Source organism: Patella vulgata, chromosome 7, assembly GCF_932274485.2.
Source record: "Patella vulgata chromosome 7, xgPatVulg1.2, whole genome shotgun sequence".
NCBI classification, from domain to species: Eukaryota; Metazoa; Mollusca; class Gastropoda; family Patellidae; genus Patella; species Patella vulgata.
In genome coordinates, this window is record NC_065885.2 from 50,409,169 (window position 1) to 50,435,009 (window position 25,841).

General features: G+C 37.7%; 1 protein-coding gene across 3 annotated transcripts in view; it reads right to left on the reverse strand.

Annotated features, from left to right (window-relative positions):
* Nucleotides 1–14,424, reverse strand: part of LOC126826643 (kinesin-like protein unc-104) — a 43,748-nt gene extending 29,324 nt beyond the window's left edge. For all 3 annotated transcript variants that reach the window (XM_050555602.1, XM_050555601.1, XM_050555600.1), the window contains exons 1-8: nt 14,363–14,424; nt 9,249–9,431; nt 7,977–8,096; nt 7,377–7,459; nt 1,742–1,921; nt 1,159–1,224; nt 714–892; nt 293–404 (exon numbers count right to left, since the gene is read on the reverse strand). In XM_050555602.1, coding sequence (XP_050411559.1) covers nt 293–404; nt 714–892; nt 1,159–1,224; nt 1,742–1,921; nt 7,377–7,459; nt 7,977–8,076 — 720 coding nt within the window. In that variant the 5' untranslated portion in view covers nt 8,077–8,096; nt 9,249–9,431; nt 14,363–14,424. The remainder of the gene's footprint in view (nt 1–292; nt 405–713; nt 893–1,158; nt 1,225–1,741; nt 1,922–7,376; nt 7,460–7,976; nt 8,097–9,248; nt 9,432–14,362) is intronic.
* Between the last annotated feature and the right edge of the window lie 11,417 nt (nt 14,425–25,841).

A 25,841-nucleotide genomic window follows, 5' to 3' on the forward strand; every position in this document is an offset into this window, starting at 1 on the left:
ATATTCAAGACTTCTCGCTTTCCCATTTTTAAATTAAATTTTTAAAAGGCGAACCGTTCTAATCTAGTTAAAATCTTGAGTATCCGATGACATCGAGAGTTGATTATTGTCTTGTTTTGTTTATAAATGTCTAATTAAAAATTTAGATAACATATAAGGTCTCAAGAAAGACCTGCAATAGTCATATTTAGCTCTTACATAATGCATGTTAAAGTATTCAGATGACCTAATTAATATCTATCTTTAAGCATTTATAAATTCTAATGAAATAAACAAAATACACTCAATTTACCTTTTCACCAACCATATTAGTTTGAGAATCATGACGTCTTTGAGAAAATATAATAGTAAATACAGCATGAGATCGACTACTGGTTTCATTCATATTGGTAGAGGCAACAGTTCTAGACAAAAAAAAAAAACAACAATATTTCATTGCAAGGCACACAAAATCTCATATACCCAAATGAGAACAAAAATAATTCATTTTTGAAACCTAAAACTTATTACTTTCATGAATAATTTAATATTTGTTTTAATGTCTGAAAAAGGTAAGAGCTGTTGACCTCAAAGTTCATTTATATTGTTATTTTCTTTCAAGTTGTTTTTGGAATTAATACTGATATTTTGAGAAATTTAACCCCAACATATTCAGGATAAAATTCAAATTGTTGTCCATCAGTATGTTTTTTTTTTAACTTGTGTAGACTCACCTAGCTTTGTTGCCTTCATCTATAAGTTTATTTATATCATCAAAATGTTGAACGGCTAATTTAGATAAATCTTCTACATAAGGTCCTAATAGTGGATGTTCACGAACTCGTAGACTGTTTTTGTTTCCTGGATTAAGCAAATCACGAACTCGTTCACAGTAGATCTCCATATAGCTAACCTGTAACACAAGATAAATACATGTATTCATAAAAAATCATCATTATGCTGCAAAAATGTATATTACAAGGAATATGAGTAATCAATGAAATTCAACATAATTAAATTTCTGATTCAACTAAGAGCTAGAGCGAACTTCTAATGTTGTTCGGACTAAAACATCTCATACCACACTTCTTATTTAAGAACTTTATACACTATTGCCTTTTTGGAATCAAAGCCAATTAATTTTTACCAACTTTTACTAATTATTTATATGCTACCTACCTCTACTGAAAATTTTACATCATCAACTTTAGCTTTTTCTATTCTTTCAAATAAATCTTGACAAAGCTGAAATATATATTTCAATAAATAATGTATACACAATACTTTTTAAAACACATGATATTATTTATTCTGTTCATAAAACAAAGATGTTATTAAAAAAGAGGGCACGTTGTGAATTTAATGAGGTCAATACTGATAACTTGAAAATAAACCTCCTGATAAATTATAAGTCACATAATCCTAATGATATGCACACAATGCAACAATTTATTGACAAGTGTCATTGACTTAAGACATGGGGTCATTATAACCAAATGACAAATTGTAGATCAACAAAATATAATCCTTTATTACGAATCTGCTCCAGATTTTGAAATGGAGCTAGAGGAAAACTCTCTGATGTCTTCCACATGAAACTGATCATTTGTCTTCATTAAACTATTTTTTGTCTTCATTAACCTATTTATTCTAAACTTAACAACTGTTCTAAATTAAATCTGGGATATGCCCTTCAGCAAAATTCTCGCAAAAATGACAAATGCGGCTTTGAAAATGCTAAGTTCTAATATACATATCTCACCTGTGGAATAATACCCTCTTGACCTGCTTCATTTTTACCCATCATTGTATAACTCTTACCACTACCTGTCTGGCCATACGCAAATATACAAACATTATATCCTTCAAATGAATGATCTAACATCTCAATGCCAATGTCTTCATAAACTTTTTTTTGTGAAGCAAAATTAGGATCTGCTGCCTGAAATTAAAAGAATTAAACATTATCTTCCAGAGAAACTCATTAACTACTGCACATACATGCATTTAAGTCTGTAAAAATGAAAGTTCCTTTATTTCATTAAATAATTAACAGAAGATCTTATTAATTAAATCATTTATAAAATGGAAGATGAAAAAGATCCTATTCATCATTTATTTAACAAAAGTTGAAGAAAATCAAATTCGTCATTTAATTATTGGAAGTTGAAGACGGAGAAGATATTATTTATCATTCATTCAACAGAAGTTCACAGAGACATTATTCATCATTTATTTAACAGAAAGTGAAGAAGATCCTATATGCATCATCCATTTAAAGGAAGACGGAGGTATTATTGATCAGAGGTTGGAGAAGATTTATCATTTAATAACAGAAGTTGAAGAAGATCTTACTCATTATTTATATAACGAAAATCAATATTGTATTCTGTTGGAAAACTAAAGATCATAGGAAGTCATGACCGTGTAAAAGTTTTACTCTCATTGATGACACGATAAAACTGTAACGACTTATTTCACAATATGATAAAGTCCTAAATATTTTACAAATTGTGTAATATAACACAAAGCTATCAATAAAATTATCTTTCACTTTCACATAACAATAAATATCAAAATTTTTAACAAACAGTTACCATGCAAGACACACCCACATTTTGCATGAGATGGGCAGTGAACCAGCTAAAAAAATATTGAAGTGAACCAAGTTATTTGGGATATTAACATACCTTTTAAGTTTCATCGAAATCGGATAAAAATTGCGACCTCTAGAGTCTCCATAAGCTACAAATATGATTTCTCGTACAATCAGGGCCATAAATAATCCAGGAAGCTACTATCCGATATGGGCTAATATTAAAAAGATCCAACATCTTTTGGATATAAAAATATATTTAAAGTTTCAACAAAATTGGATAAAAATTGTGATCTCTAGAGGGTCCACAATGTATTACATACTTTTACACTATTTGCATATAGGGAGTGGCCATTTTGGTCTGATTTTCACAAAATTCTAACTCAACCATCATTACGGTGTAACAGTTATATATATATGAACAGTTTTTAAAATCAAATATAAATTGTGACCTCTAGAGGGCCCACAAGCTAAAAACACAATTTTTTGTACAATCAGGGGCTATAATACATGAAGTTATGGTCCAATACATGCCAATATCGAAAGGAACCAAGATCTTTGGAAATAAACCTATATTTCAAGTTTCGTTAAAATCGGATAAAAATTGTGACGTGTCCACAAACAAAATGTGAACGAACGCACGGAAATAGGGGTGATGCCTATATACGTCTACATGAAAATGTGGGAGTATAAAAATCGGCTATCTAATCAACAGTAATCCATGACAAAATAATGCGGAAATAATGAATTAAAAAATGGTGTTCATCGACACAAAGACTTGAATTAGTGTAACTGATTGGTTGCAGTCAATCTATGAGTTCTGCATACATCAACACTTTGGCAACTGAAAGCAGTTGGCCGCAACTGGTTGGTTGCTCAATTCAACGTGTGTACACCAGTATCTGCTAAACAGAACTACAAGTGCTTCAGTGGGTCATGGGTAATGTGATTTTTTCAAAATGGCTGCCCAAGTGATCAGCTTTCAGAAAATATAAATTTTGTCCCTGTGTCATAACACTACAACTTGGGGTATCGTTTAGTTGTGCTGTTTCAGCAGAAGTTTCTGTATTCAATGTTTAGTTTCAAACCATTGTTAGCAATTTTAATTTGTTCAAATTCGTTGAGAATCATCAAAAAATATTAGGTTCCTACTGTCATATAGTTTAAAATGGTCCGTCTAGATTAGATAATAAGTGTTGGAAATGAAATGAAATGGAGTTTAACATCCTACGGATCTGCTCAGAACTGGGCTAATGAAGACGGGCATATGCCATACAGTGTGATATGAGGGAAATTTTGCCCAGACAGCAAAATTTGTTTTAGGCAATACAAATAAAATAAGTTAATTCTCGCCCCTCCCCCCCCCAAAAAAAATAAATGGATACGCATACAGTCTTTATACAGAATACATAACGTCCTCCCAACCATTGACACATAACTCATAAAAAATATGTCACATGTGCCTACTTCATCTATGTGATTACCTCATGGTTTCTCCATCGTCAGACATTTTAAATGTCCTTGAAGTCAGCCGACAGCATGTGTAAACTAGTCATATCCTAATAATATATAGTGCCCCAATTTAATAGACAGTAATTATAATGTTCAAAATGCTTCGTGATACTTATCTACTGCCCAGTCCTTTACAAAGCGTGAACGTGACGATGCTGACACACCCGTGGCCACTGGTTTTACTTGAGTTCTGTGCCGTCACACAATAATGTTTGTAACCATTTTATTTCCTAACAATTGCCACGTCTGACAGCCAATTTGTCATTATACAATATTTTAACCATTTTCCATTCACTAACAACATACATTATATATCCATTCGAATCACTAACTGTTAACATCTTTAACTTTCTTCCGTATTGAAACTTTTAAGACTCCATACAGAAATTCCTATCTGCAGTGGCACTTTCATGTGATCTCGCTATTGCATGTAATTCAATACCTGCGGCGTTGCTTACTACGAAACTAGTAAAATGTTTGATTTGGTCGCAAAATACCTGTGAAAGGTCACGTACACCAATAATAGACATGATAATACACGGAAGTTGGCTATGTCTTTCTATGATAATGCAGCATTTTAAAATTCACTCTAAAATATTCCAGTCACAAGTGTGTAATCTATAACAATTCAAGTCGAGAATGGCAGCTATTAAAAATGTTTTGACTTAACAGCTGCTTATGTAGATAATTATAATGAGATAATGATTAGGTCAACTGGTGGTGTGTATAGACAGTGATATGAGCATAGTAGTGTATATTCTATATGTTGGCCTTGTGACGTCACCAGCCAATCAACCGGATTTAGGTTGTAATTGGAAAATTAAATAGTGTTTTTGTGCGCCCAATACTTAAACGTTAATATGTTTAATAATTTTAATCAAATTGGTGTGAACTTGCCGTAATGTGTATATACTATATATAACCACTAGTTATATGTACATATAATATTGTTTTCTCACTTGATGTGCTCGTTAACGAAGCATTATGTAAGATTTAGATAAAGAGTTGGCCGTTTTTGCTATAATAGTTTAAAAATAGATAATGCAAAATGTAGGCCTCTGTATTGAAAATGTCATTCAAAATACTTAATTCTGAGCTAAGTTATCGCTGTTTGAAGTCTTGACAAGATGTGGCATAGATTGTCTATTATCGTAACAAAGGTACTTTTTATTCGAAACTTAGCCTCTATTTGCAATTTTTAAATTAAATCATTAAATGGTGACAGTGTTTTAATCTGTTTAAATCCATGCCATCTGATAGTCTAGAGAGTTGATTATAGGCTTGTCATGTGAATAAATTTCTAAATAGTAGTTTATATAAAATTTGAAGCCCAAAAAAAGACCTGCATTAGGCAGATTAAGCTTGTCATATGAATAAATGTCTAAATAGTAGTTTATATGAAATTTGAAGCCCCAAAAAAGACGTGCATTAGGCAGATTATGGTTGTCATTATCGACTGAAGCCAAAATAAAGATCTGCAAACATAATACATCTTTAAATACAGAAATTCCCACTAAATCAGCACAACTACATGATAACTAAGCTGTAGTGTAAGCCGTATACCATAGTATTTTACTATAAACCTTCTCAGGAAATTAAGTTAGGCTAAGCAGGGATAGAGGGATAAGCAGAATGACTCTGTGTATGAACGGGAAAACCATCGAGTTGAAAGAGCGGCTACGAGACTACAAACACCAAGTGCGGAGAAGAATGTACCGCCAACCATGTCCTGGTAGACTGCGAGGTATACGAGGAAGAGAGAAGGGAACTAGTGAGAACAATGGAGACCAACAACATACCATTCAACACTAAGAACCTACTCTTCCCGAGACCAGATCTGAAACTGCAAATCTTCGAACAAATCCACGCCCTAATGGACACAGTTGGACTAAGTAGAATAGTGAAGTAAGAGGGGGTCACGGTTAGACGGGCCAGGCATCTAAACACTAAACTACATAGGGGATTTATACCAAACTGGCAGGATAGTGGAGTAAGGGAGAGTCTCGATCAGACGGACTCGGCATCTAAACAGGATTCCGCCAAAAACAGACACCAAACCTACAGAGTGGGATAGTGGAGTAAGGGGAGGTCACGATAAGACGGGCCTGGCACCTAAACACAAACCCCACAAAGATGACATCTACCAAACTAGCAGGATAGTGGAGTAAGGGGGAGTTACGGTCAGACGAACTTGGCATCTAAACACTATTCCGCAAATAAAACTGATACCAAACCCAGAGAGTGGGAAAGTGGAGTAAGGGGAGGCCACGATAAGACGGGTCTGGCACCTAAAGACTAACCCCAAACGATGACATCTACCAATCCAGAAGCAGACGAGATCATCTACCAAACGATATGTTTTATATTAAATAAAGGGAAGAACTTCCCACTAAACCAAATCCATGGCCTAAGGCCAAATGGAAAGATTGCAAAATCATATTCTAAAAAACAGGAATCAGCTTCGGCTCTCCTATGTCTTGTCTGCGATATCACTTATGTGGAAGCAGACGTTAAACACCAAGAACGAACGAACAAAGTTAGGCTACCAAAGAATTTCCATAGTTTTTCGAGGCTGTTTTTATCTGACAGTCTCTTACTGTTTTAGCTCTAGAATTATGCTGAAATTTTGTGAAAATATTGGTAGGCCTATTTGTAGCCCCTTTCAGAAAAGAGTTTTCCTTTCTTTTTATCATAATTAAGAGTATACATAGCAAATCAACACAAATAGAAGTGAATGCTGATCATGTGAAGGCCCACGTGACCTCTAGGTCGTACAAACTGGATACGATCAGTCGCGTAGATTGACCATTTTCGAGAAACTGAGTACAACTAGTTCCTAGAAATGTAGAACACAAGCAATTAGCAGTAACTTGTTGTCAACTGATGGTTTACCAGTTACAAGCGAGTACACTGACACAAACCGGCAACTTATCGTATCCTCTCAGTTGCAGCCAATTGCGGCCAGTTGCAAGTGTCGATGTACACCAAGTTTCGGCTGTACCTTGTCAAAATGTCAATCACAATTGAACTAGCACCTGACATTTTTAACTTTGTGCCAGACATGTATAAATAAAGTCCTTAAATAAAGACACAAGAAAATCTGTGTCTCACAAAAGGACTGGCACCAGAGGAATTGTGCCGCACAAAGCCTGAATTTGTTCCTGGGAATGTCTGTGACAGGTATTTCAGGTTTGTTTATACCACTTTCAATACACATGTTAATAGTATGTTACTTACATACAAATTTGTACAATTATCAGTTAACAGGTTAAACAAAAAAAATACTTACTGTTGTGTGAGACCAATAGGAGTAGTCAAATGAAAATGTGTTTGCTTTTCTTTCTTTTGATCCAGCCTTTGGGTTTGTTATGGCTGAAAAACAGAAAATCAAAAAGTCCCTTTATGCTGGACCTTATTAAAGAAGTAGTATTCTATCAGGGCCTGAACCATTCTCTATACATGACGAATGATAATTTAAGCAGGAAATACTAAGGATGTATTATTATGTACATAAATAACAGGTCCAGACTCGGTTTTGGTTTTTATTCAAACAATCAAAATTTTAACCGAACACTACACAATCCTGGATCAAGACCAAGTCATTTGGTGGACCACTTCTGTTTTAGACTGAATATGTACATGTAATACTGAAAATTTTGTAATACGGCTCCAGGGCCGAGCTGGATACCATTTCATTAGATATTGTAATATAAATGCAGTTATAGACAGAGAAATTAAGCACAGCTTTAAAATATCCTTAACAGTAAGCATTTACAATAATATAAATACCAATACAGTTTACCCTGTCATCATGACATCATACACTTATTTGTGATCTTTATCAAGAAACTAAATTTTAAAATATAATAATTCTGTTGACTGTACTTACTTGTAGTGTCACCTGCCATGTCAATGATACATTCAGCATCTCTAGTTATTTCACGGTTGTTGAAAGGGCGAACCCTCACAGCAACCTTTACAGATGACATAATGACTTTTAATTAAAAATCTTAAAAAAAAATAAACATAGAATTTTATATGCCAGATACTTAGCTTGAAACTTTCTGAACCATTCAGATTTGATGTAAACAAGAATTCAAAGTGTTTGTCTGGGTTTATATGTGTGTTCTGGGTTTGATTTTTATGTGCTGTGTGGTCTTCCTACACATAATATGCAAAAAGTTAAAAAACAACTTGGTAATTTTTAATTACATATGTATACATGTAGGCATTTATGATAATAGAAATGGTATTGTCTGCTTCACTAAATGTGGTCTAACATGATCTGTTCAAATTACATGAATAGATGTCGTGTACAAGTAAATTAACATGGTATAATGACTGAGAAGAGGCCTACTATTAAATACGGAAATAAGGAATGAAAACGGTATCTTCCAAAAGCTTTTTCATGTTAAATAGTAAATTGATTCTCAGCCATTCTAGAAGAAAAATTATCATATGTTGATCATATGAGACAATAATTTCAAAATGTCTACTACTGGCTTTTTAGAATATATTTAGTACAATAAGTCAATAGTTAATTCGCTATATAACTCTTATCATTTACAGATAAATTTAATGTCAATGGCTAATATGTTCATCAATGTTATAAATATTTAATTGTTCTTTTTTTTACATGACGTACACAATGACCATCACATTTTCATAATTATTTCTTCTCTTGGATTCTGATAATATAACTCTAGCTATCTGGTATAGCAGCCATTATTGATGATGACAATATCACAATCAAAGGCAGATAACACGAAATGAATTTCTCAAAGACCAAATAAGAGATAGACTTATAAAATATTGCTCATTTTAAGTGGGTTTATTTATGTCAAAGATGTCACCATATGCTTAAGATGGTTATTGTTTACCAACAACATTGATCCTAAATAAACAATATATAACCCTTTTAATTCTATGTGCTATGTTATTCTTAAACAATTATCAGATATTTTTGGTTTGTATCTTTTAACGAGGTTAAATATATATGAGAAGATGGCCTTGGGTAGGACATATTAATCATCCCGTCTTAATTTATTTTGATCTGGTCGATCATGTTAAGGAATTTGATCTGTCTCTCTGATTTAAGATATAAATTAGAAAAAATAGTACATCAATATAATCTACTAAATAATACATGAAAAAAACTAACCCTAAATAATTGTTTCTTCTTTTAAATGCCTCACATCATCATTGCAGACATGATCTCACCCAGATTCCTGCATTGACATGAAGAATAAATTTTCTCCCAACTACTGTCATAGGCATGCTCAGTCGGGATAATGATGAATAAATTATGTTGAAGCAACACATACCATTATTGATTCCTGGAGTTCTGAAGGCAGAAAATAAATTATTGATCGTAGGAAGAACACATTACTCATGAACAGAAGGAGTGATGTAAAAGCATGCTTATGAACAGTTTCTTCTACCTACACATGTTAAAAACTACCACACTCAATCATGCATTAATCTCTCACAATAACATGTTTAACTGTAATTTCAAATACTGCCTCTGGGCTCAACAACTCAAGTCAGATCTATTCTAAATTAAGTGATAATTGCTATCAAATTTCACAAACTGAAGGTATTTGAAGCTAAAACATAGTATTTTTCATAATAATTTGACCACCAAATATTAGTAAAATTAATAAATAAAACAGAATAACAAGTGAATTTTGTATACTGTCATTTAGGGGGACAAAATATGAAAGTGATTTTAAGATGACACAGTCAACTCAAAGTGTTTTCACTCAACCAAATTTAATCTTATAATTTTTTTAAGAAAAATGTTAAGTTGTTCACAATGGATGATTGGATGTCTGCTGATACAAAGGGGGGGGGGGCTGGATGGTCGAATGGTAAGCACGTTTGCGCTGTATCGTAAGGTCTGTCATTGAGTTAACTGGCGTGACAAGGAGTAGGGTCGCCTGTCCAACCTCGTGGGTTTTCTCCAGGTTTTCCGGTTTCCTCCCACTGCTAAAGACCCCTACGCGCAAGCGAATTGTTGAAATAAAATTGAACCATGTGTTACATGTAGTCCCAAAATGACCTAGTTTGTGTTGAGTGGACGTTAAACCCCATTTCTCTCTCTCTCTCTCTCTGCTGATACAATGCAGAAGTACCTACAAAACTATAAAGTTCCCATGGAGAACAATTTGTCGGATTCAAAATTAATTGTTAGTCTTTATGCCTATCCTGAAAACTTAACATGACTTTCAATTTTATGAGCCTTGCCTAAAGTGAACAAAGCATTCTCAGATGTAAGTTAAGAATTTACTCAAAATTGTTCGCCTTATAATATCTTAACTAAACTATAGCCCCTTAAAAAACCTTTGTTGCTTTAATTTATCAAATATACCTTTCTAAAACATGTAGTTTAAGGTTGATCTGTCAATAAATTTTGAACAATTACAAAAATTTAATGTAGATTTACATACATGTATCATTAAATATTGGAGAGCTATACAAATTAAAATACACCCTCTAAAATTAATTAAAATAAGTACAACCATATACCACCAAAAATATTTTATGCAGACAGCCTAGTCCAAAAAACCCACAGGATTACTGACACACCACAAAATAAGATGTAAGCAAAAAAAGCTTATATAAGTACATCTGTGCACAGGTTGTGCTTACAATTAACATAACACATTATGTCACCCTTGGGGTCATTACCTCAATGATTACAATAACACTAATTAGATAAATTAGGTGTTTTGTGAATCCAAACAACCTGTTGAATTTGAACCATATTTTAGGTACAGTTATTTTACCAATAATCAATATATTTATTTGATTAGATGGACGACCTGATAGAAGAAGACAATGTCTCAACCAAATAAAAGCCAATAGACTATAATCATCTTAAAATTACACATATAATTGTGGACTAATTTAGCAACAGCCAAAACAGTCTGTGTATCTTGACAAACCAGACGATATTGGTTACAGGCCCTGGGACTGTATGTAACAGTGGACGTTTACGACTGGCCCTCAGATCCATTCACTTGATTTCATATTTCTTGTTTATTTCTTACAAAGTTGCAATGATGTAGTTTGTATTGTCCAGAGGTGTGTCTTGTTGGTTTTGTTTTGTGTGTAGTGCAGTCCTCCTGCACTTAGTATGTTAATGGGTGTTCAAGAAAAGCAAACTCTATACACTCCTGAAGTAGTTTCTACCTCAATAACAATTCAATATTAGCTCTTGGTTTCTCCACTCATCGACATCAGTTTACAGTTGAGATCCTGATTTTGTTCTGTTATTTGGCTGGCTATCTGCTGCCGAGGGGGCGGGCCCAACCTCATTTATCGAGATATAGTGTATTAGGGACCTGGGTTGGCTACTGATGTTGATAAGTCTTGATCATTTACTGAAAATTATATGTTTGTAAATAAAGTATTTTGTGAGTACACTGAAGTATCATAAAACTTGCACTGACAGTGGCACTATGACCTAATATTAATTCGATAGATCATTAATGTGCTGTCAATTGCATACAATGAACAGTTTTCTGTCCCATCTGATGACTCAGCGATTGTCCTGCAAATCAGCGATAAAAATGGGACATATCTCTAGAATTCATAATTGAAAAAGCATAGGATTTCTTTTAATTGGATAAAAATTTAATTAAGAATTGCAGCCTATTCGGTGCTAACAAAATTTCATAACAAAGGGTGGTGATTATTGAAACATGTCAAAAACTAAACTATTGAAGACGACCATACAGGATTATTGAAAATGTTGAAAACCAAAAGGCTCTGTTATTTCAATGAGATAGACAACCAAATATCTTGTTCAAAAAGATATATGGCTTATTGCAGCCTTTATGGTGTCAACAATATAGGTAATCATATGGACGGACAAGGGTGACGCAATGTATATATATATTTTTACAGATGCATGTAACACAATGAAATGAAATGAAATGGGGTTTAACGTCCTACTGTTCTGCTCCTATACTGGGCTAATGAAGACGGGCATACGCCATACAGTGTGCTATGAGGGAAATTTTCGGCACTATCGCCTACTCTTATATCGAATTCCAACTGCCAAGGGATCTTTTACGTGCATTCCAATGTTTACACGGGACCTCGGTTTTTCGTCTCATCCGAAGGACTAGACAGCTGTCCTTGTCAGGCATGTAATACAAAAACTCTCTATAGTATTGAAAACGTAAACATAGTAATAAATAATCATGTGCTAGTCTGAATCTGATCGAAATATTGCATTGTCAAGAAGACAGCCTCAGTAACTTGGTACTTACATTATAAGACTTTCAGAAATGCATAACCTAATAAGCACTAAGCAGTCAGGAGTTTTTTTTTAAAATCTAATCATATTATATATATATTATATTTATTTCCCCTGCCTCACATCTAAATTGTAGGCTATACAGAACCACACTTTTACCCACCATATAATTAATGAAGTAGTACCCTCAACACCAGACCTCCACCTAAATTGTAACCTGCAACACTTCTTATTGTAAAACTTCCCTTATAAACAATACAGACTGGTTCTTCTGTATTATTCTTATTTTTGTGATAGTCAAAACAACCGCAATTGTTCTATCATGCACAAAGTTTCTGGTTCCTCTTTAGTTGTTTACATTCCCAATAGAACATTGGACATTGACATTAGATTACCACTAATAACAGTCCAAAGTTATTTTCTTTGCTTATTCCAATGAGATCAACTAATAGATTTAGTCCAAGTTTTTTCTCCATGGCATCACTGGATGCCCATGCTTTCGATCGCCTGCATTGTGGGTTCCACTCTAATGCCAGATTGAATGTGAGCAGCACAACGTATGTCCAATTTAATGGATTCATCTTTGGTTTACTTGTTTGTTCTTTCTTAGTTTCTGGTTTGAAATATGATCTGGCAATCTGACCCATACAGGATCCTTCTGAGACAAGTGTTCACAAACACCTGTAGTTTGTGATCAGCGCCCTTGGTTTACCTAAAGTACAATGGACTTGATTTTCAAGTTAAACAACTGGAGTTTAGTCGTGACTGTGGTATCAATATCCTTGTCCACTTCTTCTACAATGCTACAAACAGTTAATGTCCTCTGTCTATGTACAGTAAAAGACTGGAATACATCTGTGGATAATGCACCAGCATTCTGTTTATCATACAAAATGAATTGGGGTTAAAAGTCCAACTTTTCTGATTCCAACACTAAAGAAGGCAGGCATAAACTACACTATGCAGTTTGAGGGTAATTTTGTAAACTGTCAAGGGTCCTTTAACTTCTTTTATGTGCATGCCAACATGTTTGAAGGACCTTGGTTTTCTATCCTAGATTCGAATGACCACATACTGTTCCTTGCCAGGCCCTCCATCCTGCACCACTGACAAAGAGAAATCACCCTGGAAAATGCTGAACAGCCAAAAACGAGATCGAACCTGGGACCTGTTGTGATCCAGTGGTCTTACTCACCAAACCACCAGTGCTCCCTGTTTCAAATAATGTTTTTTGTAGATTGAATTATATCTATGAGTTCTCTTTTAATTATTAGTGACTTAAATTGTTATATGGAGAATGGAGCAACTGAGACAATTCTAGATGAATATTTTAGAATTGTTCCATGACATGATGAATGTGATCTTATCTGTTGTATCAGATCACAAGGTCCATTGAGACCACTGGCCTGGTTTCGATTCCCTTGTTATACATGACAAGAAGGAGTAGGGTCACCTGTCCAATTGTGGGTTTCCCCCCTCCCACTGCTAAAGACCCCTACGCACAAGTGAATGATTGAAATAAAATTGAACCATGTGTTAGTCCCGAAATGACCTAGTTTGTGTTGAGTGGAGGTTAAACCCCATCTCTCTCTTCTTATCTGAGTTATCGAACCTTTTGCTGAAGCCGTTGACTAAATTTATCTATGTTTATATCTAAAAACTAGACTTTCTCATTTAATTTAACACCTTTTATTACAATTTGAAAACACAAATGGATCTATATCATTTTTCAATTTAGAAGTATCAACCATGCAAAGCTTTGTCGCAGTTTACCGTCTGACTATGGCGATAGGCGATGATTAATAACAACAAAAAAATGATATTGACCTCGTGACCCACAGATACTGAGATAGACACACACTAGTGAGATGATTCCTCAAATCGGCAACCCCCCGTGCATCTGTTGAAGATTATTTATATACAATACATAAAGTAAAACAAAAGAGAGGTTAAATTTAAAGAAAATGTGATTTTACTAGGCCTTATATTTAAAATCTAAGTTTACTCACACAATTCATAAAAAGGTTTGATCATTCACTGTCTGTTTCATATGACATTAACTCGAGAATCCGAGTCGACCCTAAGTCCAAAACAAATAGTCAGTCGAATAAACCGGTCGATGGCTTATTAAAATTTTGGAATCGTTTGTAATCTGTATAAGTTAAAGAAAAAACGCACTAATTCCAATATCTTTTATCATTGTTTTTGTTTATTTTTTACGTCCCCTCATGTTCAAATTTGATTGTTCAAATTAAAACTTTAAGGTGTTATCTTAGTTATTGCCACCGCGGCTTAATAAAGTCATGCTTGACTTTTTCCCTCATCCCCATATGCCCCCATCTTTTAAGTGCACGCCAATGTGTACACGGGACCTCGGTTTTTCGTCCCATCCGAACGACTAGACATCTGTCCTTGTCCACCTCCAAAAGAATAGAGTCCCTATATATGATATGTTGGGTTAGGGGGGCGATGGGGATGAGGTATTTGACATTATCATGTGGCCTCGTCCAGTCGATAAAATCAGTCAGTTAGTTCAGTCGAATAATCCAGTCGAATAAACCAGTCGAATAATTGAGTCGAAAAGTTCAGTCGAATAAACCAGTCGAATAGTTCAGTCGAATAATTCAGTCGAATAAACAAGTCGCTCAATATTAAGCAGCGGTGGCAGTGGGCTAAGATGATATGGTAGCAAATCATGCTCTTAGACATAGCTGAAGGAGCCGGGGCATGGGGTAGAGACCGGGGGGCTTCCCAACTAGTTTCAAGAAATGAAAAGAAATGAAATGGGGTTTTAACGTCCTACTGTTCTGCTTGGAACTGGGCTAATGAAGACGGGCATACGCCATACACTGTGCGATGAGGGAAATTTTGCCCGGACAGCGGCACTACGGCCTACTAGTTTAAACATATTTTATTGACAAATATCAAAAGGATTGAGCACAAGTTTCAAAAACTTAGAAAAGCCCTTTCCATACATAGAAATGATAGACATTATTTAATACTAACAAGATTTCGAAATAGTATATACAATAATAAATAATTTATAAGTAATATAAGTAAAGTCAGATGAATTATATCTCAAAGCTCTATATAAAATAAGTGAAGAGGTGATAAAGAGAATATAAAATTATATTTAAAACATTGAAAAATAAAGTTTAATAAATGGGATATAAATGAACTGATGCATGTATAAAATGATAAAAAGAAATAATAATAAAAAATAAAAAAAAATGGGGGGTGGGGGGTGCGGGAAAAAAAAAAAAAAAAAAAAAAAAAAAAAAAAGTTATCCACCAAAAAAGCTAAAGCTAATAATTTATTCTAAGATGTAACTACTAACAATAACTTTTATTTAAATTTAAATCGTTTTGAAAGTTTGATATATTTGTGAACTTCAAGGAAAAGGTTTGTATTCATCTCAATTGACAATTCTGAATTGCCGCACAATAGGATATCTATATTTATCACAGAATAACTTGACAATGTATTTAATAGTTCAGCACGAATTACATCATATAAGTGACATTGCAGGAAATAGTGTTCGGCATTTTCTATAAATTTGCCACAAGAACATGTGGGATCATTCACAACGTTTATTTCATACAAATCATTTTGCAACGAACTACACCCATGCCGTATTCTAGTGTGAATAATATTTTCATGTCTATTACCTTTACAGTAGTAGATTGGCGCTTTATGTATTAAGGAACGTAATTTTTGTTTGTATAGATATTTGAAGGATTTAAGAGTGGTTGATTGCTTTATGGGGTCCTCTAATAATTCCCAATCTCGAATTGTTGTGGGGAAGTACGAAGTTTGGTGTAATGCTGTTCTACAATAAGGATATCTATATTCGCTAATGTTTCTTAAATTGTATTTTTGTGGTGTTTGTTGATAATATTCTAGAATGTCATATAAGTATGCTGGGTTTCTCTGATTTTTAATTTGAAAAAATGTGGTTAGTCGCTTTTGTGTACGTCTGTCTGACAATTTATTCCATCCGGTTTCAAAATAAAGCGCTTCACGAGAACAAGTTTTAGTTAGTCCAGTCACAATCCTGGCAGCTTCTAGCTGTACCTTTTCAAGTTTTTCGGTATTGGAAACGTTACACCCATCCCACACTTCACATGCGTATTCCAATTTTGGCCTTATGAATATCAAATATACGTTATTTAGAGTTTGTCTATTAAAGGTGAATTTTAGTTTACGCAAAATATTTAATAATTTTGAGGTGGACGAGATAATAGTTTCTATATGGATGGTCCATTTGGCGTCATTTGAAAGGGTAATGCCCAAGTGTTTGTGACATTTAACCACTTCAAGTGCTTGATTATCGAATATCAGACTCGGATAATTTTCTGTTTTTTTGGAGCTAAATAAAATAGCTTTTGTTTTGTTTGGATTAAAGTTTATAAGCCAATTATTCGCCCAAATGTTGAGATTCGTCAGATCGTAGTTTAGGGACTGTTCTATCTCTGAAACTGACTGTTTGCTACACCCAAGTGCCGTGTCGTCTGCAAATAATCTAGCCACATTATGGAGTACATCTTGTACATCATTGATGTAAGTCAAAAACAAAAAGGGGCCCAAAACTGATCCCTGGGGAACTCCTGATTGAAGAGTAATTTCTGATGACACAGAGCCATTTACGAATACCCGTTGAGTCCGGTCTTGGACATAACTAGACAACCACGTAATTAGCATGCCTGAAACCCCATATTGACTTAATTTGTGAATCAAACCAGGTAAATATACGCGGTCAAACGCTTTAGATATATCGCAAAAAACATAGCAGGAATATAGTTGCTTATCTATTGCAGATGAGATATCATGATACACTTCTAAAAGTTGATGAACAGTAGAGTAGTTCGGTCGAAACCCTGATTGGTATTTGTACAAGAGATTGTTTTCATGAAAATAGTTAAACAGGTGTTTGAAAACTACCTTTTCTAATAATTTGCTCAAAGAACTTAATAGGCTTATAGGTCGGTAGTTTGAAACTAGAGAGCTGTCTCCTTTTTTATAGAAAGGTAGGACATTTGCTTTTTTCCAAATTGTTGGAAAAACGCCTGATTCTAGTGATTTGTTAAATATATATTTTAATGGTACACATATTGAGGTTTTGGTATATTTTAGTAACTTGTTACTAATATTATCAAATCCATTGGCTTTTTTCAATTTCAGTGTACTTATAAGATCTGCGATTTCCTTTTCTTCGACTAAAGGAATATCAAGTTGACAATTTGTTCGCTTATTGAATTTTGGTAATTCTCCTTGCTGAGTGTTATTTGAAATTGATCCGAAATAGTTGTTAAGTAATTCAGCTTTATCAAAATTTGAATGAGCAATTCTTCCATTGGGGTCTAAAAGTGGAGGAATATCATTTGATACATTTTGGCCTAATACTTTCCTTAAATTATTCCAGTAATTCTGGCTATTTGTATCGTTAGAATTCAAGAAATTTGTGATTTCTTCTTTGTATTTTGTTTTTAACGCTTTTTTAAAATTATTTACTTTATTTCTTTGAACTTTGTATTTTCTTAAATCGCATTCATGTTGTGTTTTCAAAGCTTTTTTGTGTAACCTGTTTCTGATTCTTATCGCTCTACGTATTTCTGTATTGAACCACGGTTTGTCAGTTAGTCTTATAGTTATTGATTTCTTTGGTATGCACAATGTAATATAGCTGTTTAAAATTTCATAAAATTTTGAACATACTAAGTTAATATCATATGATATGAACGAAGAAAGGGGATGGGGTGGGGCGGGGGTGGGGGGGGGGGTGAGGTATTTGACATTTTCATGTGGCCTCGTCCAGTCGATAAAACCAGTCAGTTAGTTCAGTCGAATAATCCAGTCGAATAAACCAGTCGAATAATTCAGTCGAAAAGTTCAGTCGAATAAACCAGTCGAATAGTTCAGTCGAATAATTCAGTCGAATAATCCAGTCGAATAATTCAGTCGAATAAACAAGTCGCTCAATATTAAGCAGCGGTGGCAGCGGGCTAAGATAATATAGTAGCAAATCATGCTCGTAGCCATAGCTGAAGGAGCCGGGGGCATGGGGTAGGGACCGGGGGGCTTCCCAACTAGTTTCAAGAAATGAAAAGAAATGAAATGGGGTTTTAACGTCCTACTGTTCTGCTTGGAACTGGGCTAATGAATACGGGCAGACGCCATACACTGTGCGATGAGGGAAATTTTGCCCGGACAGCGGCACTACGGCCTACTCTTATATCGAATTCCATCTGTCAAAGGGATCTTTTACATCCACTCCAATGTATACACGGGACCTCGGTTTTTCGTCCCATCCGAAAGACTAGACAGCTGTCCTTGTCCGCCTCGAAAAGAATAGAGTCCCTATATATGATATAAACGAAGAAAGGGGATGGGGTGGGGCGGGGGTGGGGGGGGATGAGGTATTTGATATTTTCATGTGGCCTCGTCCAGTCGATAAAACCAGTTAGTTAGTTCAGTCGAATAATCCAGTCGAATAAACCAGTCGAAAAGTTCAGTCGAATAAACCAGTCGAATAGTTCAGTCGAATAATTCAGTCGAATAAACAAGTCGCTCAATATTAAGCAGCGGTGGCAGCGGGCTAAGATAATATAGTAGCAAATCATGCTCGTAGCCATAGCTGAAGGAGCCGGAGGCATGGGGTAGGGACCGGGGGGCTTCCCAACTATTTTCAAGAAATGAAAAGAAATGAAATGGGGTTTAACGCCTTTCTGTTCTGCTTGGAACTGGGCTAATGAAGACGGGCAGACGCCATACACTGTGCGATGAGGGAAATTTTGCCCGGACAGCGGCACTACGGCCTACTCTTATATCGAATTCCATCTGTCAAAGGGATCTTTTACGTCCACTCCAATGTATACACGGGACCTCGGTTTTTCGTCCCATCCGAACGACTAGACAGCTGTCCTTGTCCGCCTCGAAAAGAATAGAGTCCCTATATATGATATGAACGAAGAAAGGGGATGGGGTGGGGCGGGGGGGATGAGGTATTTGACATTTTCATGTGGCCTCGTCCAGTCGATAAAATCAGTCAGTTAGTTCAGTCGAATAATCCAGTCGAATAAACCAGTCGAATAATTCAGTCGAAAAGTTCAGTCGAATAAACCAGTCGAATAGTTCAGTCGAATACTTCAGTCGAATAGTTCAGTCGAATAATCCAGTCGAATAATTCAGTCGAATAAACAAGTCGCTCAATATTAAGCAGCGGTGGCAGTGGGCTAAGATGATATGGTAGCAAATCATGCTCTTAGACATAGCTGAAGGAGCCGGGGCATGGGGTAGAGACCGGGGGGCTTCCCAATTAGTTTCAAGAAATGAAAAGAAATGAAATGGGGTTTTAACGTCCTACTGTTCTGCTTGGAACTGGGCTAATGAAGACGGGCATACGCCATACACTGTGCGATGAGGGAAATTTTGCCCGGACAGCGGCACTACGGCCTACTCTTATATCGAATTCCATCTGTCAAGGGATCTTTTACGTCCACGCCAATGTGCACACGGGACCTCGGTTTTTCGTCCCATCCGAACGACTAGACAGCTGTCCTTGTCCGCCTCGAAAAGAATAGAGTCCCTATATATGATATGAACTAAGAAAGGGGATGGGGTGGGGCGGGGGTAGAGGGGATGAGGTATTTGACATTTTCATGTGGCCTCGTCCAGTCGATAAAATCAGTCAGTTAGTTCAGTCGAATAATCCAGTCGAATAAACCAGTCGAATAATTCAGTCGAAAAGTTCAGTCGAATAAACCAGTCGAATAGTTCAGTCGAATAATTCAGTCGAATAAACAAGTCGCTCAATATTAAGCAGCGGTGGCAGTGGGCTAAGATGATATGGTAGCAAATCATGCTCTTAGACATAGCTGAAGGAGCCGGGGCATGGGGTAGAGACCGGGGGGCTTCCCAACTAGTTTCAAGAAATGAAAAGAAATGAAATGGAGTTTTAACGTCCTACTGTTCTGCTTGGAACTGGGCTAATGAAGACGGGCATACGCCATACACTGTGCTATGAGGGAAATTTTGCCCGGACAGCGGCACTACGGCCTACTCTTATATCGAATTCCATCTGTCAAAGGGATCTTTTACGTCCACGCGAATGTGGACACGGGACCTCGGTTTTTCGTCCCATCCGAACGACTAGACAGCTGTCCTTGTCCGCCTCGAAAAGAATAGAGTCCCTATATATGATATGAACGAAGAAAGAGGATGGGGTGGGGCGGGGGGGATGAGGTATTTGACATTTTCATGTGGCCTCGTCCAGTCGATAAAATCAGTCAGTTAGTTCAGTCGAATAATCCAGTCGAATAAACCAGTCGAATAATTCAGTCGAAAAGTTCAGTCGAATACTTCAGTCGAATAGTTCAGTCGAATAATCCAGTCGAATAATTCAGTCGAATAAACAAGTCGCTCAATATTAAGCAGCGGTGGCAGCGGGCTAAGATAATATAGTAGCAAATCATGCTCGTAGCCATAGATGAAGGAGCCGGGGGCATGGGGTAGGGACCGGGGGGCTTCCCAACTAGTTTCAAAAAATGAAAAGAAATGAAATGGGGTTTTAACGTCCTACTGTTCTGCTTGGAACTGGGCTAATGAAGACGGGCAGACGCCATACACTGTGCGATGAGGGAAATTTTGCCCGGACAGCGGCACTACGGCCTACTCTTATATCGAATTCCATCTGTCAAAGGGATCTTTTACGTCCACTCCAATGTATACACAGGACCTCGGTTTTTCGTCCCATCCGAAAGACTAGACAGCTGTCCTTGTCCGCCACGAAAAGAATAGAGTCCCTATATATGATATGAACGAAGAAAGGGGATGGGGTGGGGCGGGGGGGGGGGGGGTATTTGACATTTTCATGTGGCCTCGTCCAGTCGATAAAATCAGTCAGTTAGTTCAGTCGAATAATCCAGTCGAATAAACCAGTCGAATATTTCAGTCGAAAAGTTCAGTCGAATAAACCAGTCGAATAGTTCAGTCGAATAATTCAGTCGAATAATCCAGTCGAATAATTCAGTCGAATAAACAAGTGGATCAATATTAAGCAGCGGTGGCAGTGGGCTAAGATGATATGGTAGCAAATCATGCGCTTAGACATAGCTGAAGGAGCCGGGGCATGGGGTAGAGACCGGGGGCTTCCCAACTAGTTTCAAGAAATGAAAAGAAATGAAATGGGGTTTTAACGTCCTACTGTTCTGCTTGGAACTGGGCTAATGAAGACGGGCATACGCCATACACTGTGCGATGAGTGAAATTTTGCCCGGACAGCGGCACTACGGCCTACTCTTATATCGAATTCCATCTGTCAAGGGATCTTTTACGACCACGTCAATGTGGACACGGGACCTCGGTTTTTCGTCCCATCCGAACGACTAGACAGCTGTCCTTGTCCGCCTCGAAAAGAATATAGTCCCTATATATGATATGAACGAAGAAAGGGGATGGGGTGGGGCGGGGGTGGGGGGGATGAGGTATTTGACATTGTCATGTGGCCTCGTCCAGTCGATAAAACCAGTCAGTTAGTTCAGTCGAATAATCCAGTCGAATAAACCAGTCGAATAATTCAGTCGAAAAGTTCAGTCGAATAAACCAGTCGAATAGTTCAGTCGAATAATTCAGTCGAATAATCCAGTCGAATAATTCAGTCGAATAAACAAGTCGCTCAATATTAAGCAGCGGTGGCAGCGGGCTAAGATAATATAGTAGCAAATCATGCTCGTAGCCATAGCTGAAGGAGCCGGGGGCATGGGGTAGGGACCTGGGGGCTTCCCAACTAGTTTCAAGAAATGAAAAGAAATGAAATGGTGTTTTAACGTCCTACTGTTCTGCTTGGAACTGGGCTAATGAAGACGGGCAGACGCCATACACTGTGCGATGAGGGAAATTTTGCCCGGACAGCGGCACTACGGCCTACTCTTATATCGAATTCCATCTGTCAAAGGGATCTTTTACATCCACTCCAATGTATACACGGGACCTCGGTTTTTCGTCCCATCCGAAAGACTAGACAGCTGTCTTTGTCCGCCTCGAAAAGAATAGAGTCCCTATATATGATATGAGCGAAGAAAGGGGATGGGGTGGGGCGGGGGTGGGGGGGGATGAGGTATTTGACATTGTCATGTGGCCTCGTCCAGTCGATAAAATCAGTCAGTTAGTTCAGTCGAATAATCCAGTCGAATAAACCAGTCGAATAATTCAGTCGAAAAGTTCAGTCGAATAGTTCAGTCGAATACTTCAGTCGAATAATTAAGTCGAATAAACAAGTCGCTCAATATTAAGCAGCGGTGGCAGTGGGCTAAGATGATATGGTAGCAAATCATGCTCTTAGACATAGCTGAAGGAGCCGGGGCATCGGGTAGAGACCGGGGGGCTTCCCAACTAGTTTCAAGAAATGAAAAGAAATGAAATGAGGTTTTAACGTCCTACTGTTCTGCTTGGAACTGGGCTAATGAAGACGGGCAGACGCCATACACTGTGCGATGAGGGAAATTTTGCCCGGACAGCGGCACTACGGCCTACTCTTATATCGAATTCCATCTGTCAAAGGGATCTTTTACGTCCACTCCAATGTATACACGGGACCTCTGTTTTTCGTCCCATCCGAAAGACTAGACAGCTGTCCTTGTCCGCCACGAAAATAATAGAGTCCCTATATATGATATGAACGAAGAAAGGGGATGGGGTGGGGCGGGGGGGGGGGGGGTATTTGACATTTTCACGTGGCCTCGTCCAGTCGATAAAATCAGTCAGTTAGTTCAGTCGAATAATCCAGTCGAATAAACCAGTCGAATAATTCAGTCGAAAAGTTCAGTCGAATAAACCAGTCGAATAGTTCAGTCGAATAATTCAGTCGAATAATCCAGTCGAATAATTCAGTCGAATAAACAAGTCGCTCAATATTAAGCAGCGGTGGCAGTGGGCTAAGATGATATGGTAGCAAATCATGCTCTTAGACATAGCTGAAGGAGCCGGGGCATGGGGTAGAGACCGGGGGGCTTCCCAATTAGTTTCAAGAAATGAAAAGAAATGAAATGGGGTTTTAACGTCCTACTGTTCTGCTTGGAACTGGGCTAATGAAGACGGGCATACGCCATACACTGTGCGATGAGTGAAATTTTGCCCGGACAGCGGCACTACGGCCTACTCTTATATCGAATTCCATCTGTCAAGGGATCTTTTACGACCACGTCAATGTGGACACGGGACCTCGGTTTTTCGTCCCATCCGAACGACTAGACAGCTGTCCTTGTCCGCCTCGAAAAGAATATAGTCCCTATATATGATATGAACGAAGAAAGGGGATGGGGTGGGGCGGGGGTGGGGGGATGAGGTATTTGACATTGTCATGTGGCCTCGTCCAGTCGATAAAACCAGTCAGTTAGTTCAGTCGAATAATCCAGTCGAATAAACCAGTCGAATAATTCAGTCGAAAAGTTCAGTCGAATAAACCAGTCGAATAGTTCAGTCGAATAATTCAGTCGAATAAACAAGTCGCTCAATATTAAGCAGCGGTGGCAGTGGGCTAAGATGATATGGTAGCAAATCATGCTCTTAGACATAGCTGAAGGAGCCGGGGCATGGGGTAGAGACCGGGGGGCTTCCCAACTAGTTTGAAGAAATGAAAAGAAATGAAATGGGGTTTTAACGTCCTACTGTTCTGCTTGGAACTGGGCTAATGAAGACGGGCATACGCCATACACTGTGCGATGAGGGAAATTTTGCCCGGACAGCGGCACTACGGCCTACTCTTATATCGAATTCCATCTGTCAAAGGGATCTTTTACGTCCACTCCAATGTAGACACGGGACCTCGGTTTTTCGTCCCATCCGAAAGACTAGACAGCTGTCTTTGTCCGCCTCGAAAAGAATAGAGTCCCTATATATGATATGAACGAAGAAAGGGGATGGGGTGGGGCGGGGGTGGGGGGGGATGAGGTATTTGACATTGTCATGTGGCCTCGTCCAGTCGATAAAATCAGTCAGTTAGTTCAGTCGAATAATCCAGTCGAATAAACCAGTCGAATAATTCAGTCGAAAAGTTCAGTCGAATAAACCAGTCGAATACTTCAGTCGAATAGTTCAGTCGAATAATTCAGTCGAATAAACAAGTCGCTCAATATTAAGCAGCGGGCTAAGATAATATGGTAGCAAATCATGTCGTAGACATAGCTGAAGGAGCCGGGGCATGGGGTAGGGACCGGGGGGCTTTCCAACTAGTTTCAAGAAATGAAAAGAAATGAAATGGGGTTTAACGTCCTTCTGTTCTGCTTGGAACTGGGCTAATGAAGACGGGCAGACGCCATACACTGTGCGATGAGGGAAATTTTGCCCGGACAGCGGCACTACGGCCTACTCTTATATCGAATTCCATCTGTCAAAGGGATCTTTTACGTCCACTCCAATGTAAACACGGGACCTCGGTTTTTCGTCCCATCCGAAAGACTAGACAGCTGTCCTTGTCCGCCTCGAAAAGAATAGAGTCCCTATATATGATATGAACGAAGAAAGGGGATGGGGTGGGGCGGGGGGGGGGGAAATGAGGTATTTGACATTTTCATGTGGCCTCGTCCAGTCGATAAAATCAGTCAGTTAGTTCAGTCGAATAATCCAGTCGAATAAACCAGTCGAATAATTCAGTCGAAAAGTTCAGTCGAATAAACCAGTCGAATACTTCAGTCGAATAATTCAGTCGAATAAACAAGTCGCTCAATATTAAGCAGCGGGCTAAGATAATATGGTAGCAAATCATGCTCTTAGACATAGCTGAAGGAGCCGGGGCGTGGGGTAGGGACCGGGGGGCTTCCCAACTAGTTTCAAGAAATGAAAAGAAATGAAATGGGGGTTCAACGTCCTTCTGTTCTGCTTGGAACTGGGCTAATGAAGACGGGCAGACGCCATACACTGTGCTATGAGGGAAATTTTGCCCGGACAGTGGCACTACGGCCTACTCTTATATCGAATTCCATCTGTCAAGGGATCTTTTACGTCCACGCCAATGTATACACGAGACCTCGTATGTCGTATGTCCGTCTTCATTAGCCCAGTTCCAAGCAGAACAGAAGGACGTTAAACCCCCATTTTATTTCTTTTCATTTCTTGAAACTAGTTTGGAAGCCCCCCGGTCCCTACCCCGTGCCCCCGGCTCCTTCGGGTATGGCTACGAGCATGATTTGCTACTAATTATTTTAGCCCGCTGCCACCGCTGCTTAATATTGAGCGACTTGTTTATTCGACTGAACTATTCGACTGGTTTATTCGACTGAACTTTTCGACTGAATTATTCGACTGGTTTATTCGACTGGATTATTCGACTGAACTAACTGACTGATTTTATCGACTGGACGAGGCCACATGAAAATGTCAAATACCTCATCTTCCCCCACCCCGCCCACTTTCTTCGTTCATATCATATATAGGGACTCTATTCTTTTCGAGGCGGACAAAGACAGCTGTCTAGTCGTTCGGATGGGACGAAA